This window comes from Rhinatrema bivittatum, chromosome 7 (assembly GCF_901001135.1).
Source record: "Rhinatrema bivittatum chromosome 7, aRhiBiv1.1, whole genome shotgun sequence".
Taxonomy (NCBI): domain Eukaryota; kingdom Metazoa; phylum Chordata; class Amphibia; order Gymnophiona; family Rhinatrematidae; genus Rhinatrema; species Rhinatrema bivittatum.
Window position 1 is genome coordinate 197,114,916 of NC_042621.1, and position 18,977 is coordinate 197,133,892.

At 47.2% G+C, this 18,977-nt stretch overlaps 1 protein-coding gene across 6 annotated transcripts in view; it reads left to right on the plus strand.

Annotated features, from left to right (window-relative positions):
- The window catches only part of JMJD1C (jumonji domain containing 1C), a 597,281-nt gene that overhangs the window by 469,019 nt on the left and 109,285 nt on the right, over positions 1-18,977 (plus strand). For 5 of the 6 annotated variants that reach the window (XR_003857847.1, XM_029609729.1, XM_029609730.1 and 2 more), the window contains 2 exons: positions 1,328-1,378; positions 15,672-15,873. Coding sequence is in view for 5 of the 6 variants with exons in the window: in XM_029609729.1 (XP_029465589.1) it covers positions 1,328-1,378; positions 15,672-15,873 (253 nt within the window). In the remaining variant the exon portion in view is untranslated. The remainder of the gene's footprint in view (positions 1-1,327; positions 1,379-15,671; positions 15,874-18,977) is intronic. The other variant, XM_029609731.1, reaches the window with a different exon arrangement.

The following is an 18,977-nucleotide window of genomic DNA, read 5'->3' on the forward strand; positions in this document are numbered from 1 at the left end:
CAATCTCTGGTTCATCACAGCCTGGATGTTGAGGAAAATAGTTTGTTCCCTAGGATTCTCCGTTGAAGTGTGTAAAGTCCTAGCTTCTAGGAAGAAATACACAAGAAAATCATATGAGTTTTAATGGAGGTGATTTAGATAAGGCCTTAGATCTCCTCTGTTGCACAACACAAAAACTGTTTGAACACCACTGTCATCTTTCAAATTGTAGTCTCAAAACCAATTCTATTAGGATATACTTCAGTACAGTTGGTGCTTATTAACATACAGTGAAACCCCATCTTTGTCTAGGCTATAAGCGGTGATGTTATGGAGATCTTGCTTGGCCTCAATCAAGCTGCCTGCTATCGTGGGACTTCAAGTTTCTTAGCCAGCTGATGAAAGGCCCCCCCCCCCCCCCTCTTTTGAATCTCTGGCCTCTTGTAGGCTCAAGTACCTGACCTAGGAGATCACATTTTGGGTGGCAGTTACTCAGCTCTCAGCCTAAGGAAGTATTAGAATTCCACCTTTATCAGTCAATTGTCTTTCTAGGATTTTTCCCCGGGCCACATGTTCATGAGGTTAACAAACCCTGTACAGTATGGATTGCAGGAGAGTGGTCTCCTTTTCCTTTGTTTGGACCAAAGTGTATACAGGGTTCACCAAACTTTTTCTTTTGACCCCTACAAGTTTAGGATTATAGTACCCAAAGAAACTATTTCTAATTTGGAAGGCAGATTACATTTCCTTCTGTTATGCCCAGGTAGGTTTGACTGTAGAAGGGCCTGTCAAGACTCATATCAAAAGATTTAAACAAGACCATAAGGATCACATATACTGCTACTTGAAAAATGTATTAACTTTTGAATACTGTTGCCATCATATGCTTTCTGGGTGAGTGATTGAGAGATCCGAGTTATCACCTTATAGGTGTCCTGCTTTGATTTTTTGACATTTTGATCTGGGACAGGTCCAGCAGGTACTATTTTTCCTAGTTAAGACTCATAATGTTACAGCAGTAGTAGCGTTGGCGACCCATCTAACTAAGATCAACCTCTATGGAAGAGATTTGTAAGGATACCACATGGAGTTCAGTCGACACATTTATATCATGTTATTGTTTGAACACTGATTCTGGAGGCAACATTAGGTTTGGACAATTTGTCCTCCTGTTTGAAAGGTAGACTCTAGTTTCCCCTCCTTCCAGCCCAAGGCCTATTTTATTATTTTGACTTGCCGCCTTTGTTTAAAAGGTAAAAAAAAAAAAAAAAAAGCTGTTTGTCCATTAAGAAAAATAATCTTCTGACTGGTTGATGGTCTGATTGTGTGTTCCCTTTTTTTGGTTTAGATTTTATTACTAGCCTTTCCAAATCTGAGCTGAAAGCAAGTTATATTTCAGGTATAGTAGTTCTTTCCTACTGTTGAAGGTCACCCTTGGCTAAGGATTCCCATCTGTGACTGTTTATCCTTAGTAGCATACAGTGTGTTTCTGGCTCCTCTGGGCCAGTGTATTTGTGTGCCTCACTTGGCTCTTCCCCCCCCCCCCCCCCCCCCCCCCCCCTGAAAAAAAATCTTTCTTGTGGAAATGCTTAAGGTCATAGGAAGTCAGTGGCATCTCTAGACTGAAGTAGTGTGGGGGAGGTAAGCCAAAATAACATTTCTATACATCTCACTGACCTCAACAGCATGACCCCTTGCCTTTAAATCTGTGCTTTTTTTTTTTTTTTTTTTTTTAAATAACCAAGTCCCAGGGGCCTTCTGAGCAATTAAAAAAAACAAAACTGGCCAGTTTCAAACTTCTAGTAAAACTACTATTAAAATTATTTAATAGCCTCATTTAACTGATTCTATATGGATATGAGAGTGAAGTCTGGAATCTATATAGGAAGGAACAGAATGTCAATATAAATCCTGCACATCCTGTTCTGTAATAAAACGGCACCTTCACAGAAATGCCCCCAACAATGGAGCTTACAACTCAGTGTACAAAAAAAATTATTTTCAAAATCTGTCACTCCAGTAACAGCAGCACAAACACGTTCCACTGCCAGACACATTGTGAAGTAATACAAAACCCTTAAAAAAAGACACTCAAAATCTGTGGCAATCCTTGGCAATCGCCAAGGACATCAAACAGCAACCCTACCTGTGAAAAAGCAACACTATAAATAAATTACACTGGGTCCCAGAATACTAGTATACTACATTTTAGGGAAATAGAACAAACCCAATTGCTATAGATCCCTACATGGACACTTTGTTATAAGAATCTATTACCTTGCTCACATGTGCAGAGCAGAGACACACTCATCAAATACAGAATAAAGGTCCACAATTTAGAATCAGAAATACGCAGACAAAAACTAAAATGGAAACCTGAAGAAGCCAAACTCTGTCTACACTGTAACAATGGAAATATAGAAACATGACCATCAAACAATAAAATCACGAAATATAAAACATGAATAACAGTAAAACCCTACTAATAAAAGAATACATATTTCAAAACTGCTGATGAATAGAATAACATACAATAATTAATCATTACATTTTCTTTTAAATTCCCAAGCACTAATAAAACAATTCAAAATAGTAGATACATCAAGCACCATGCAGTAATTAAAAGCTAATAAGGATAAAAAAAATTCCTGGCTTGTCCATACTTGGGAACTCTGCTTCCAGTCACCCTGAGATTGTTGAGGGTTAGGGGCTGGAGGGAGAAGGGAGAATGAACACAAACTTTAACCTGTCTCCCTCTCACACACGACAACAATCCTCTCTCTCACAGACACGCATAAACTCTCATGCACAGGCTTTCAGCCTCTCCCTTATGTACACACAGGCATTTATTCCCACAGATTCCCTCATACACACACATATGCTTTTACTTTCAATGGCTCTCACACAAACACACATGCTCTCACTGGCATGCTCACACAAACACATGTATGAGCTCTCACTGGTACGCTGCTCACACATATGCTCTCACTGGCATATACACACACACGCGCAATCTCACTGGCTTGCGCGCAAGCTCTCACTGTCTCCCCCCGCATGCACACTCTCGCTGTACACACACGCGTGCACACCTAGGCTCTTCTGACTCTACGCGCTCTCGCTGGCGGCTCCCCACAGACACACACACGCTCACAAATAGCTTTCACTCCCACACAGCCCCCAGGCAAGCTCCCATTAATTTTCAAACACTCAAAGCGGTCTTCCCTCTCTTGCTTGCTGGGAGCTCCGGAGCCTCTCTCACTCCTTCGCTGCTGCTGCCACTACCACATGCCTTTTGGGGAGAAACCAATCCATTTCTGCAGGAGTATATTCTACTACTCATCCTCTGTGCCGGCCCCATGATATTTAATATTCACTTTTTAATGCTGATCTTGGGCATTGTGGCATCAGCATAGAGAAAATGCTAGCCCTGTGAGTTTTTAATACCTCTGGGTTGGCACAAAAGACAAGTGATATGAAGGGCTGCTGGGCTTCATTTTCTGTTCCGGTGGAGTCCTGTTATGCCACCTCTTTTCATTTTTCAGCCTCTGGTGGGATGGGGTGCTCCAGCACGCAGACACTCTCCCATCTTTTCAACTGCCGGTGGGATGGGATCCACTGGCAGTCACTCAGGCCTCCCCATAGCGGCACCTACATCTGCTGTCAGCAGATGTGTCGTGTCCCGTCCCGTCCCCCCCCCCCAGCCTGGTGCCCAAACCCTTTGGTTTATCAGTGTTCATCCTGCTTTTCATTAGAGAAAGCAAAGTTGCTTACCTTTAACAGGTGACCTTCAAGAATAATAGGACGATCAATCATACACAACCTCTCCTTTTCTGCTGTAGTTGTTTTCACTGTTCAGCTAATATACAAAACAGAGGGACCTCCATAAGTTGGTGGCTGCACATAATTCCACACATACTGGAAAATCTTTCTAAGCTTTTTCAGAATACTGGTGGATGTGCTCCATGTCCCTGCTGTCATATGATGTCATTTGTGTGCAACTGTTTATACTGTTGTCCTCTGAGAGCACCTTTTATAGGTAATCAATTTTCTTTAGTCCCATGAGTAACATAGTAAATGGGATTCATTATTCCTACTTGTCATAAGATAAATTGTAGTTTATCTGTAAATCCATTTCTATGAGGACAAGCAGGATATTCTGTCCTTGCAAGTAGTTGACATCATCTGACAGAGCTTAGACAGATTTTTTTGTTGACTTAGAAGTTTCTTTGTATTTTTTGCTCTGCCATATCTTGCCTAGACGGTGCACTGAGTGGCATTAAGGTTTTGTTAAAATTGTGTAATTTGACACATCCAGTCTGGGTTAAGGAACTCGTGGAGAGGAGCTTCACTCTACTCCAAGATCCTTTGGTCTGCTAAAGAAAAGCTTCACGCACATTACAGGAACTAAGGGCAATCTCAAACCCTCTGAAGGCTTTCGGAGATCAGTTGATGAACAAAATTCTTGGTCCAGAAAGGCAATCTGTTACCCATGCAGGCTCTGAGAGGTCACCCTGCACCCAAAATGCTCTGTGTTAAGGCGGACCAAGCCCAGACTGCTGGGACCGGTCTCTTAAGGTGTTCTCAGGGTTTCTATAGGGTACTCTCTCCCTCAGCTCAGTGTAACCCAATTGAGCACCTGCCCCTACTAGACTGTCTCGCCATAGAACCCTGCCTCACTTTTCCTTGGAACTTTTCTCAATTTGGAGCAACCTCATTCCTATTCTTATCCCCTCCTACCTTCAGATACAAAGTTCCAACCCTTGAAATGCCCAGCACTTTACCTGCTGGGGATTCTCTATATCAAAGATAGCTTCCTCTTCTCCTGAGGTACCCTTCCCCCCCACCTTCTGTGTTTATATATGAGGCCTTCTTAAAGCCCCTCAAGCCCTCTTGGTTCTCTGGGTGATCCACCCTGGTTAACCCCAGAGTCCAGTTCCCCAGAATGTCCATTTCACTAGTCTCTACTGACATCTTGACCTCCCCTTGCCGAATTTCCAAAAACTCCATTTCTTCACCAGTCCTGGCTTTCTCAGTCTTTCTCTTGCTGATGGGTAGTGGACCAATTTTCCCCAAAACAATCTGGAAACTTCATCTGCTAGACCTCTGGGCTCCCGACCTTACTACCACCTCCATGATGACCTCTTGTTCTGGCTTTATCCCCTCTGCTTTCTGTGCCATACCTCCCTCAGTGAGTAGGATAGCCATATTAGAAGGGTACTGCCCTCCTGTTCGCAGCATTGCATAGGACTTCAGTCCTTCTGGCTTTTGTTCTATTTGTTCCAGCAGAGCAGTCTCTGAATTCTCTCCATACTATAGACAAGCCTGTATTTCCAAGCCCCATCGACATTCTTTTCTTTCTTGTTTATCATTGTTGGTGGGAAAGTGACTTTTGCTCAGCTACAGATGCTCAGTCTTCCGATTCACTGCTGCCTCTGTGTCCAAACTGGGGGATATTCTCACAGGCTCCAGGGTTTCCGGAACTCTTCAGAATGGAGTTGGTCCCTTTGGCTTCTCCACCTTGACTGGGCTGGACTCCCTTGATGCTTTGCCCCTGGTCAACATTAATCACCACTGGCTCTACTGATGCTTTGCCAGCATCTATGGCCATGCCTTCTTCAGACCAGTGTCTGTGGTGACCCAGGTCAACCTTGACAAAGCTGGCTTGCACTCCTTTTTGTGGCTTCCTGCTTTTAATGCTCTGGGAGGTTACAGTTCCAAATCTGTACCTCACCAAGGTGCTGTGCTTCCTCTGTTTCAGACCAACCAGGGTCTTCTGCGCATCTTGCCCCAGTTCGCTCAACTCGGGATAGCACTGCACCAGCAATTCATCTATCTCCTCCAGTAAGTTCTGGCCCTCCTTCTCCGTATGCTCCAGGCAATCAATCAATCTGCCTGATCTGAACACTTGGCAGGGGACATTGTCCCTAGTAGCCTGGCTGTTCTCTCCAGCTGCCAGGCCTCGAGGCTCAGATTCTCCCTCTCCCCTGGCTCTCGAGAATGGGGGAACTCCCACAATACAGAAGTAAATTAGTGTACTCCTCTTAAGCCCTTTGGCTTCTTTTCCTTCTTTTCCTTGCAGGAAATAAACCCCTGTATGTAACTCTCCAGGGATAAGAAAATAAATAAAACCTGTTGGCCTTTTTTGGCCCTTACTCACTGTGACCATACAGGCAAGGATAGCCCCCTTGATCTTTTGCTGAACTGAATGTGGTTTGTGAGGTCCCAGGAAAATAAAATCTCTACAGGGTTCTTTTTGTCTGTACGCTTTACACCAGTGTTTCTCTGTGCGCTATTTAGAGCAAACCTTTCTCCAAAAAAATTATTTCTTCCTAGTACAGACCTTTCAACAAATCCTCTCTTTAGACACTCTTAGGAGCATAAGAACATGCCATACTGGGTCAGACCAAGGGTCCATCAAGCCCAGCATACTTTTTCCAACAGTGGCCAATCCAGGCCATAAGACCCTGGCAAGTACCCAAAAACTACGTATATTCCATGTTACTGTTGCTAGTAATAGCAGTGGCTATTTTCTAAGTCAACTTAATAGCAGGTAATGTACTTCTCCTCCAAGAACTTATCCATTCCTTTTTTAAACACAGCTACACTAACTGCACTAACCATATCCTCTAGCAACAAATTCTAGAGTTTAATTGAGTGAAAAAGAACTTTCTCCTATTAGCTTAAAATGTGCCACATGCTAACTTCATGGAGTGCCCCCTAGTCTTTCTATTATCCGAAAGAGTAAATGATTCACATCTACCTGTTCTAGACCTCTCATGATTTTAAGCACCTCTATCATATCCCCCCTTAGCCATCTCTTCTCCAAGCTGAAAAGTCCTAAACTCTTTAGCCTTTCCTCATAGGGGAGCTGTTCCATTCCCTTTATCATTTTGGTCGCCATTCTCTGTACCTTCTCCATTGCAACTATTATCTTTTTTGAGATGTGGCAACCAGAATTGTACACAGTATTCAAGGTGTGATCTCACCATGGAGCAATACAGAGGCATTATGACATTTTCTGTTTTATTCACCATTAATTCTCTCTTCCTATCACACATTGTTAATTGTAAACCGGTTTGATTTGATTTCTGTCAAGAAAGTCGGTATAACAAAATAATAAATAAATAAATAAAAATAAAATTCCCTTTCTAATAATTCCCAACATTCTGTTTGCTTTTTTGACTGCTGCAGCGCACTGAGCCGGTGATTTCAATATGTTATCCACTATGACGCCTAGATCTTTCTTGGGTGGTAACTCCTAATATGGAACCTAACATTGTGTAACTATAGCATGGGTTATTTTTCCCTATATGCATCACCTTGCACTTATCCACATTAAATTTCATCTGCCATTTCGATGCCCAATTTTCCAGTCTCACAAGGTCTTCCTGCAATTTATCACAATCTGCTTGTGATTTAACTACTCTGAACAATTTTGTATCATCTGCAGATTTGATTACCTCACTCGTCATATTTCTTTCCAGATCATTTATAAATATATTGAAAAGTGCGGGTCGCAATACAGATCCCTGAGGCACTCCACTGCCCACTCCCTTCCACTGAGAAAATTGTCCATTTAATCTGCTTTCAGCTTCGGATATATTTTAAAAAGTTTTTACTGTGAGTTTTTGCCTCTATGGCCAACTTCTTTTCAAAATCTCTCTTAGCCTGTCTTATCAATGTCTTACATTTAACTTGCCAATGCTTATGCATTATCCTATTTTCTTCTCTTTGATCCTTCTTCCAATTTTTGAATGAAGATCTTTTGGCTAAAATAGCTTCTTTCACCTCCCCTTTTAACCATGCCGGTGATCGTTTTGCTGCCTTTCCACCTTTCTTAATGTGTGGAATACATCTGGACTGTGCTTCTAGGATGGTATTTTTTTAACAATGACCACGCCTCTTGCACACTTTTTACCTTTGTAGCTGCTCCTTTCAGTTTTTTTTCTAACTTTTTTTCTCATTTTCTCAATGTTTCCCTTTTGAAAGTTTAGCATGAGAGCCGTAGATTTGCTTACTGTCCCCCTTCCAGTCATTAACTCAGATTTGATCATATTATGATCACTATTGCCAAGCCGCCCCACCACTGTTACCTCTCTCACCAAATCCTGTGCTCCACTGAAAATTAGGAGGCTTGGACTTTTGCCTGTACAGTCACTTAGTGCAGAAAATCCCCAACCTGACATCATATGTCACAGAGCATGAGCTGGCTGGAAGACAGAATCACAGTCTGGTCTCCAGGTTTCCTCTTGCACAATTTTTATTCTTTACACCAAAAAAAACAGAATATGACTGCTTACCTCACAGTATAATAGCAGAAGAACTTCAATAGATCAGTTATGTTTAATGAGCTACCTTCCCTTTCTCCCCAGGGTCTGTCTTGCTCTCCTGAGCCTACACTTTATTCCTGCTCAGAGGAGACACCCTGCACCCAGAATGCCCTGTGTTAAGGTGGACTGGGCTCAGACTGCTGGGACTAGCTCTTCAAGTGTTCTGAAGGTTTCTATAGGGCACTCTCTCACATTGTTTAATTGGATTGCAGATTGCATCTCTTTCTATTACGCCTAGGCAGGCTTGACTCTGGAAGAGCATGTCAGGGCTCATAATAGTAGAGCCATAGTGGCATCTGTGGCCCACCTGAAATCAACCTGCATGGAAGAAATTCATAAGAATGTGACTTGGAATTCCTTCTACACATTCATATATCATTACTGTTTGGATATGGATTCTCTATGCAGCAGTAGATTTGGTCAATCTGAGATTTAGAATCCAACTCCATCTCCCCTAGGACCCATTTTTTGTTATTTCCATGTTGCTGTAAAACAGTGGTTCTCAACCCTGTCCTGGGCCCCCCCCCCCCCCCAGCCAGTCGGGTTTTCAGGATATCCACAATGAATATGCATGAGAGAAAATTTGCATACACTGCCTCCATAACATGCAAATTTTCTCTCATGCATATTCATTGTGGATATCCTGAAAACCCGACTGGCTGGGGGAGTCCCCAGGACAGGGTTGAGAACCACTGCTGTAAAAAAAAAAAAAAAAATGGCCTGTAGCCAACAACAAGCGCAGTTGCTGTGAGGATGTTAGTTCTCACAGATGGGTGACATCATCAGATGGAGCCCGGCACAGAAAACTTTTGTTAGTTTCTAGAAGCTTTGACTGGCACATTGAGCATGCCCAGTATGCCACTATCCGCGCGTCCACTCGAGGTCCCCTTCAGTCTCGTAACATAGCAAAATACGAGTGAAAATGAAAATAAGAACACAAGGGAACCCAACTCCGCGGGGTGATGGGTGGATTTCCTGAGTACTAACATCCTGCTGTCCTAGGGGAACACTTGTTACAGGTAAGCAACTGCGCTATCTCATAGGGCAAGCAGGATGGTTGTCCTTACAGATGGGTGAATACCAAGCTCCAAGCTGTTCCAGGCAACAAAGACCAACACGTACTAAACAAGGTGCTAACAGGCACAAAAAGAATTGAGGTACTGATGAAAGGTAGGGAGACAGCTGGTCTCTAGTAGAGGGTCCTTGGTAAGAAGAGTTGGGTTTAAGTCTGGAAGAGGTTGTACAGGACAGATTGGCTGAATTTCCCATCTTGTCGAACATCCTTGTCCAAGCAGTAATGGGCAGCAAATGTGTGTAGGGAGCTCCATGTCACAGCCCTGCAGATCTCGGCAACTGGGACCACTGCCGCCATGACCCTCACAGAGTGTGCTTTAACTCGGGTTTCTAGCTGAAGGCCCGATTGTGCGTAGCAGAATGAGATGTAGTCTGCAAGCCAGTTGGATAAGGTCTGTTTACCCACCGCAACCCCCAGTCTGTTCTTATCGAAAGAGATGAACAGCTGGGCAGACTATCTATGGCCTGCTGAGCATTCTAAGTAAAAGGCAGAGCTCTCTTGCAATCCAGTGTATACAAAGCCCATTCCCCCTGATAAGAAAGGGGTCTCGGAAAAAAGGTGGGCAACACAATGGACTGATTAAGATGAAAATCAGTCACAACCTTAGGTAGGAACCTGGGATGTGTATGGAGGACCATTCAATCATGTAAAAATTTCATGTAGGATGGGTTCGTCACCAAGGCCTGAACCTCGCACACTCTATGAGCCGAAGTAACCACCACTAGGAAGAGGACCTTCCAGGTGAGGAATTTCAGCTCACAGGTGTGCATAGGCTCAAAAGGAGGAAGCATGAGCTGTGCCAGCACAATGTTGAGATCCCAAGAAACCACAGGGGGCTGCAGAGGCGGTTTTAGCTGCAGCAAGCCCCCACATGAAGCGAATTACTGAGATGAGTGTACCGGAAACACCCCGATGGTAAGCACCAATCGCGCTCAGATGGACTCTGACCGAGGTGGTTTTACATCTGGCCTCTGAAAGGTGCCACAAGTAGTCCAAGAACCTGGGAAATGGGCAAGTAAATGGATGTAATCCATGCCCCGCACACCACACTGAGAACCTCTTCCACTTCAACTTGTAAGACTTCCTAATGGAAGGCTTCCTGGAAGCTACCAGTACCTGGGTGACACTGAGAGAGCTAGGGGCTGAAGGACTAGGCCCTCAACATCCACACCACCAAGGCTAATGCCCAGAGGTTTGGATGGCACAGGGTGCCAGAGGTTTGGATGGCATCGGTGGGTGGATGGCCATCCATTTTGAATAGGGAGCAAAAATTGCTTACCTTACAGTTGAACAGGAAGGCGAACGGTCCACATCCAGAGTTCCCCACAGGCGGAAGATCCGCGCTGCCACTTTGCCAGCGACCACTCGTGCGGGTGAAAAGAGTGGCTTAGACGATCCGCCATCACATTCAGCGTTCTGGCAGGTATATAGCTCGCAGGGACATCCCTTGTGACAGAACCCAGGACCAGATCTGCACAGCCTCTTGGCAAAGGAGGAGCGATTCCTTGCCTCCTTGCTTGTTGACATACCACATTGCAACCTGATAGTACACTCAGATCAGGACCGCTTTGTGGGACAAGTGGTCGCGGAACGCCCAAAGTGCATAACGCATTGCCTGAAGCTCCAAGACATTTATCTGACGCAGAACTTCTTCAGCAGACCATTGACCATGTGTATGGAGGTTGTCTACATGGGCCCCCCAGCCCTAGGGAGAGGCATCGGTGGTAAGCACCTTTTGAGGCAGGGCAATCTGGAAGGGAACTCCCCGCTCCAGATTGGAGAGAGACTCCCACCAGGATAGAGAGATACTCAGAGATTGCATGTCAGAGACATGGGCCTCAAGGTCCTGGGATGCCTGCTGCCATTGAGATCATAATGTCCATTGTGCTCTGCGCCTGCAGAGACGGGCTAATGGGGCAACATGAACAGAGGCTGCCATGTGGCCCAGCAAGCGAAGCCGTAGGCGAGCACTCACGCACCGACTGTTGCGCAGCAAGGCTGCTAGCAAGGGCGGGGCAAGAATGCTTTTGCCTGAGCTGTGTCCAGTCTGGCTCCTATGAAGTCCAGCTGGGGAGACAGGCAGAGGTGGATATTCGGGTAGTTGATAAATCCCAGAGACTCCAGCACCTGCTTAGTCAAGGCCAAAGCATCCAGTGCTCCTGCTTGGGAGTCGCTTTTGATCAGCCAGTCGTCTAGGTAAGGGAAGACATGCACCGCCCGCCGTCTGAGGTACGCTGCCACCACTGCCAGGCATTTGGTGAAGACTCAAGGGGCTGAGGCCAAACCAAATGGCAGTACTCTGTATTGATAGTGAGCCTTCCCCACCACAAAGTGTAGATACTTCCTGTCTCTGGGAAAGATTGTGATGTGGGCATTGGCATCCTTGAGGTCGAGGGAGAAGAGCCAGTCCCCCTCTTTGAGCAGGGGATCAGAGTACCCAGTGAAACCATTTTGAACTTTTCCTTTCTGAGGAATTGTTTCAGCTCCCTAAAATTGAGAATGTGGTGCAAGCTCCCAGTTCTCTTGGATATCAGGAAATATCTCAAATAGAACCCTCGACCCTGGTGGTGACGGGGAATGGGTTCTACTGCTTCCACCTGCAGGAGGGCAGAGAGCTCTGCAAGAAGTATGTCCTGTTGGGCGGATGATGGACTCAGGGGACAGTCCTCCGGGATTTCTCTGAAGTTCAGTCGATACCCTTGACGGACAATAGTGAGGATCCATCAGTCCGAGGTGATGGACCAACAATGGGCAAAGCAGAGAAGTCTGCCCCCCACTAAGGGGTTGGTTGGCAGGGGTACGACGTGCTGATGACTCATGCTCCCTCGCCTCCAGTCAAAACCCCATAGCCGAGGCCTGTTGGGGGGCCGGCTGGGGCCTAGGAGTTCTCTGTTGGCAGGAGCGGCCCCTGGAAGCAGTGCGGAGCATGCAAGACTGGGAGGCAGGGGGATATTTCCTCTGCCTATAGAAAGACCTCCTTGAACTGGGTTGGGGAGGTTTCCGTACAGAGGACAGCAGGTCCGAAGCATTGGTGGATAGCTGTTGAAGGGTTTCATGGTACTTCTTCAGCTGGGCTACCACATCCCTGACCTTGTCCCCAAAAAGATTCTCTCCTGTACAGGTCAGCCAGTTTCTCCTAGACCATTAGCCTTAGGTCGGAAGCAAGGAGCTAGGTCATACTACGGGCACCGATGTCCATGGCGGCTACTCTGGCAGCGGCCCCAAAGACATCGTAGGTGGATCCTTACCTCATGTTTTCCTGCTTCGAAACCTTGTTGCATGATAGTGGACGATTCCTGCTGCTGCTCTGAGATATTCTGCAAGTTCTTGGACCTGCTTCCATAAGTTCCTATTGTACTGAGTCATGTAAAAGGTAAGAGGCTATCCAAGCAATGAGCATGGCGCCCTGAAAAACCTTTCTGCCCAAGGCATCAAGCTCCCTATGCTCTCACCCTGAAGGGGCTGAGGCGTGGATGCGGGAGCGTTTAGCCTGTTTAAGAGCAGACTCCACTACCACAGACTGGTGGGGTAGATGGCGCCTCTCGAAGCCCAAGGCCTGTTGTACCAAATATGTGGCATCCGCCTTCCTATTTACAGGAGCGATGGATAGCAGATGTTCCCACATCCAAAGAAGGAAGTCCTAAAAAATAATGTGAATGGGAACAGTCACTATCTCCTTCGGGGCATCAACAGATTATAGGGCCTCTAACATCTTATGCCACGCATCCTCCTCTGTGAGAAGCTGGAAGGGGGGATAGTCTCGGCCAAGGTCCCTACAAAGCTCACGAAGGAGAGGTCCTCCGGGGGAGGCCAACACCTTTCCTTTGGGGGCGAAGGCTCTGAGAGAGGATCATCTGAAATCTCTGAGGAAGACTCTGAAGAGTCATCTCTCACTGAAGTCCCCGTGGGGCCTACGCAGGTGAGGTCAGCACAAATCTCCCTGGACCTCGGCACAGAGGGCCTCAAGGGAACCGAATGCACCGATGGGGCCAATGGCCCTGGTGGAGTTGGGGCACTGAGGGTTGCAGGAGGCTGGACGGCCCAGGCAAAGGCTCAAGAAGCGAAGGCCTCGGAACTGCTGCACTGGACGGCGCCGGCGGTCAGTGCACATCTTCCTCCTCAGAGGACCCAATGATGGGCATTGCACCCGAGGGGAGCATCGGTGGCCGCTGGGGAACAGAGGGTCCCTCGGGTAACATTGCGTCAGGAGTGCTCCAAGAGGGACATCCAGATGTTCGAGCAGAGGAGCTAGAATGGATGGCGTGGGTGCTGGCACCAGTGTGGGGGGCCAGTTGCAGGGGCGGTTCAATGCTCTGTAGGGCTCGAGTACCGCAAACTGCACCCCTGCAGTCCAGCTCCTCCTAGAAGTCCTGTGGGGACAGGATTGATGGAGGGGGGCGGGGGGGTGAGGTGTCACTGGCACTTCCTTGGAGCTCCGAGGAGGCATGGTACCCGGCACCAGTATTGGTGGGGAACTCCTGGGACTCCCAGGCCTGTCAGAGGGTTGGACCTCTTCGCCACGGGGTCACTTCAGTGGCAGCACGGCAGCCACCGATGCTGCTCTGGGACTGGTGCCATGCGTCGATTGTGACCGGTGTCTGTGTTTCTGGGATCTCCCACGATGCTCGGCCTGGTCCTTCCCCAGTGCCAAGGAAGCTGAGGATCCTGATGCTCTTGAAAGTGGAGAGACCATGGAAGAGCGGTCACCATCTCCACGGTCCTTAGATGATGCCACCAGGGGTGTGGAGAGGGAAAGCATATCAAACGGTTCCCTTCGACCCCAAGGCGTCTATTCCAACGCAGGCTTGGATGGATCAGACTTCTTGGAACCAAAAAAGTCTCCATTTTATCAAGATGTTCACGACAGCCCTTGGTGGTCATCTGGTCGCACAGCTGACACCCTCTGATGTTGTGTGATGCCCCCAGGCATACAAACCTCATGTGGATCCATGATGGACATGGTCCGTGGGCATTGGGGGCACCGGCGAAAACCAGACGATTCCATGAAAGAAAAGAACAATCGGCGCCACATACCGAGAGACCGCAAAGGAGGAATAAAAATTCAACCTACAACGTCGAGGAGGAGACACCGTCCAGATAGAGGGATCTGGTATTTGGACGGAGAAGAACCGGGAAAAACAAAAATACTCTGAAGAGCTGAGCTTTAAAACTGCGAGGCAAATGCACCATAGAAAAGAAGAGACTGAAGGGGCACCTTAAGTGGATGCATGGATAGTGGCATGCTGGGCATGCTCAGTGTGCCAGTCAAAGCGTCTAGAAACTTTGACAAAATTTTTCCGTGCTAGGCTCCATCTGATTGTCACCCATCTGTGAGGACTACCATCCTGCTTGTCCTAGGAGAAACCTTTTTACTAGTTATATCAAATGTATACCCTGCCTTATCAAACATAAAATGATTGCCCAAAGTGGCTTACAACTGTTTGCACTGTTGTTTTCCCCTTTTTGTTCAGGGCAACTTGTGGCTATGGATTCTCCACCTGTAAGGATAGAATATCGTTTTTTCTCTAGAGAAAGCAAATGTTGCTCACCTATAATAGCTGTTCTCAAAGGCCAGCAGGATATTTAGTCCTCCTAAGAACTCACCCATTTCTCCTTAGCCACCTTCTTTAGTTTGCTATATACCAAGTTGAGAGGAGCCCACAAGACAGCCAAAATGCAAGACTGCTCACATATGTGAGGTAGAGCATAGAAAACAAAACATCACACTGATCCATATGACATCATCCACCAGCACTTCAAAGCGGATTACATTCAGGTACTGTAGGTATTTCCCTATCCCCAGAAGGTTTACAAACTAAGTTTGTACCTGAGGCAATGGAGAGGGTGAAGTGACTTGCCCAGTGACTTGCCACAAGGCACAGCAATAGGATTTGAACCTTAGTTTCCCTGGATCATAGCCCACTGCTCTAACTACTAGGCTGCTACTCCACTCCTGGTATACTGCTGTCCTCTGAGAACAACTATTTTGATACAAGCAAAACACTGAGCTACACTAATCATTTGTCATCCCTTTGAGAGCTGGTTTTTACTTCTTTGGATTGATTTTTTTTTTTTTTAGCTATGCTATACAATCCTGATTGGCAGCATATCTCCTGGTATACTGAAAAATGCCCACACACATTTAAAAGTTTGTGTAGAAAGCATGTTATATGGAAGAGATCTCAAAGCATTTCAAACACTTTTCAAATTATTTTGTAAACTATGGTTCAAGTTATTTCCACCTTATAAAATTGTGTTTAATGAAGATTTTGATGCCATTTTTACAGCTGGTATACCTCGTTCAGTATTAAAAGACTGGCGGAAAGTGAAGAAGTTGAAGCAAACTGGAGAATCCTTTTTACAGGATGATTCTTGCTGTGAGATAGGGCCTAATCTTCAAAAATGCCGAGAATGTAGACTTATTCGGAGTAAGAAAGGTGAAGAATCAGCTCAATCACCAGTATTCTGCAGATTTTATTACTTCCGTCGGTAAGTGCTAATATTTTACTGTAAAATATAATTTCCATATTTTGTATAAAGTTGTAGTACACAGTTTAAAATAGGTTAAACCTTTGCTACACCTGGTGCTAATGCCAGTCAAATTAGAAAATGGAGGAAACCATTGTGATATAGTGAGTGTTTTGGAAAATTTGGAACATAGCCATAACAAGTGCTGGAACTACACATTTGTAAATGAGTGATTCCTAATGGGCGAAAAGGAAATAATTTTCTCATTCTTAGTGAAAGACTTCAGTCTTTATTGTGACATTTTGTGTTAGCTGTTAGTATGAATTCTGCCATGCACTTTGAATTCTAAGTTCTTCTAGGACAGGCAGGATAGGATGCCTCACACATGGATGACATCATCCAATGGAGCCAGGCACAGAAAACTTATGTCAAAGTTTCTAGAACTTTGACTAGGCACACTGAGCATGTCCTAATCCACGAGGCCACGCATGGTTCCTCTTCAGTCTCTTTTTTTCCACGGAGCTGTTGCATTGTGGTTTGTGAGCTCGTTGCTTCCCAGGCAGGTTTTTAGCTGGTCACTTTCATTTTGTTCCCCCATGGCGGCTGTGCCTTGGTGCCTGCGGCGTTGATAGACCACTGCCTCTGTGTCAATTTTTGCTCCTTAGTTTGTGTCATGGCCTCGTCGAGTTTTCACCGATGTCCCCAGTGCCTGAGGAGTATGTCCGTTGCAGACCCGTACAAAATGTGCATTCTCTGGCAGGAGGCATCGCACAACGTATGGGGATGCTGCATGTGCGACCAAATGACCCCGAAGGGAAGTCGAGCTTGCCTTAATAAGATGGAGAAGCTCTTCGGGGGAGCGAGTCCAAGCCATCGGCATCAGTGGCAGTGACGCCGAAGGACTGGGGAGCTGCACCGATGAACACCGAGCCCTCGACACCAGCAGGGCCCTCTGTTCCATCAGTGCCGGTGGAGGATAGGGGCACTGGGGACCGACCACTGTCTGTCTCCTCCAGGTTGAGGATGTTGGGTTCATCGTTGTCTATCTCTGCACCAGAGAAAGACCAGGCCGAGCACTGAGGGAAGTCAAGGAGGCATCGGCACTGGTCACCTTCGATGCACGGTGCCAGGCTCAGGTTGGCACCAGCACTTGCCGTGATGCCTCCGAAGTGCCGTTATGCCCCAAGGAGTGCTGATCCTCCATCGATGCCAGGGGTCCAGGATGGTCTCCACCAGTCCAGGTGTCAGCTGCTAATCCACCTCGAGGCTCCGAGGAAGATCTGGCTGACCCTCCTACCTACCAGTCCATTTTGGCATTGGCAACCTTCGAGGAGTAGTTAAGAGCTGATTACAGCTGGTAGTTGATTGGGTGCTCAGGGGCATCAAGTCGGTGGCACAGACAGTATTAGTGCCCAGGCTCTCCCTGTTTGAACTGCTGCTGGAGCGCCTTAATGTGCTTATCGATGTCTTACCGACCCAGCTGGCGTCAGTTCCTGGGCAGTGGTCGTCAGCGGTTCCTCAGAGGAGGAGGCCACTGGTGCCAGTGCCGCTACTGTGGCTTGTAGCCCCCCGTCGAGCTTTACAGGCACCGGTGCCCATTCCCCTAGACGAAGGCCAAGCACCTAGGGCTCCATCCCCTGTGGATTAGAGCAAGGAAGAGGCGCCTTATGATCCTTGGGGGGATGACACTGCAGAATCTTCCTCAAAGGACTCGGAGGGTCTCCCCTCGGAACCCTCTCCAGATGAGCGGAGGTCTCCCCTTGAAGAGCTGACCTTCGTAGGTTTTGTGCAGGCGATGGTGAAAGCCATCCCATTTCAGTTAATGAAAGAGGATGATGCCCGGCATAAGATGCTGGCGACCCTTCAATTCGTGGAGGCTCCTAAAGAGTTTATGGCAGTCCCGGTGCATGAAATCTTTAAGGAGTTGCTGTTAAGGATTTGGGGGCACACCCCCCCCCCCCCCCCCCCCACGGTTCCTCCTGTTAATAGGAAGGTGGACCAGGTTTACCTCGTCCAACAGGCTACCAGATTCAAAAAGCGTCAGCTGGCACACTAATCAGTTGTGGTTGAATCTGCTGTCAAGAAGGCCAGATGCTCTTGGACCCATGCTTTAGCACCCCTAGGACGGGATCACAGAGCGCTGGATGCCCTTGGGAGAAATGTTTTTCAGGGTGCTATGCTTATTGCCCACATCGCCTCCTACCACCTCTACATGAGCCAATACTCTCGCAACCTCTGGAAGCAGGTGCAGGAGACAGCCAAGCGGCTGCCTCAACAGCAGCAAGACACCGTTCTGCCGCTAGTGCATCAAGGCCTGGAGTGTGGGAAACACGAGGTGCGTTCCACCTACGATGTTTTCGAGACTGCTGCGAGAGTCTCTGCAGCAGGAATCGGCGCATGCAGAATCGCATGGCTATGGGCCTCAGATTTCCTTTTGGAGGTACAGGAATGACACTCTGACCTGCCATGCAAGGGAGAGAATCTTTTCGGAGATAAGATGAGTGTCATGGTAGCCCAGTTGCAGGATCATGATACCCTCCAGCAACTTTCTGCCAGCACTTCAGACCTGCCCTCCTGAATCAGGAGGTCGGCGAGTCAATGGCAAAGGAAGTCTTTCTACCGCCAGAGAAAGTACTATGCTCTGCCCTCTAGCTCCCTTTCCTAGAGGGTGAGCTCTTGCGGCTGTTCCAGGCAGCAGCGAGCACCCAAGCCTCAACCGGCACCCCAGCCAAATCCCGGGATGGGGTTTTGACTGGATCATATGGAGCATGAGCTAGCCACCTGTACCTGAGACACTGGACTCCCCAGTTGGGGGCAGGCTACGGTTCTTAGAGAACGGGTGGCACAGTGTAACTCAAACCAGTGGGTTTTTTTCATCTGCCGGGGGTACTGATTCAACATATTTGGTGTCCTTCCAAATTCTCCGTGCCCTTCTTGGGGGACGGTACTGCTTCTGGAGCTCTCTGCCCTCTTAATGGCCAGAGCGGTTGAGCCTGTCCCACCAGGGCAAAGAGGGCAGGGATTCTACTCCTGGTACTTGCTGATTCCAAAGAGAACAGGGGGACTTCCTACCATCCTAGACCTAAGGGCCTTGAAGAAGGTTTCTCAAAAAAGAAAAGTTCAAG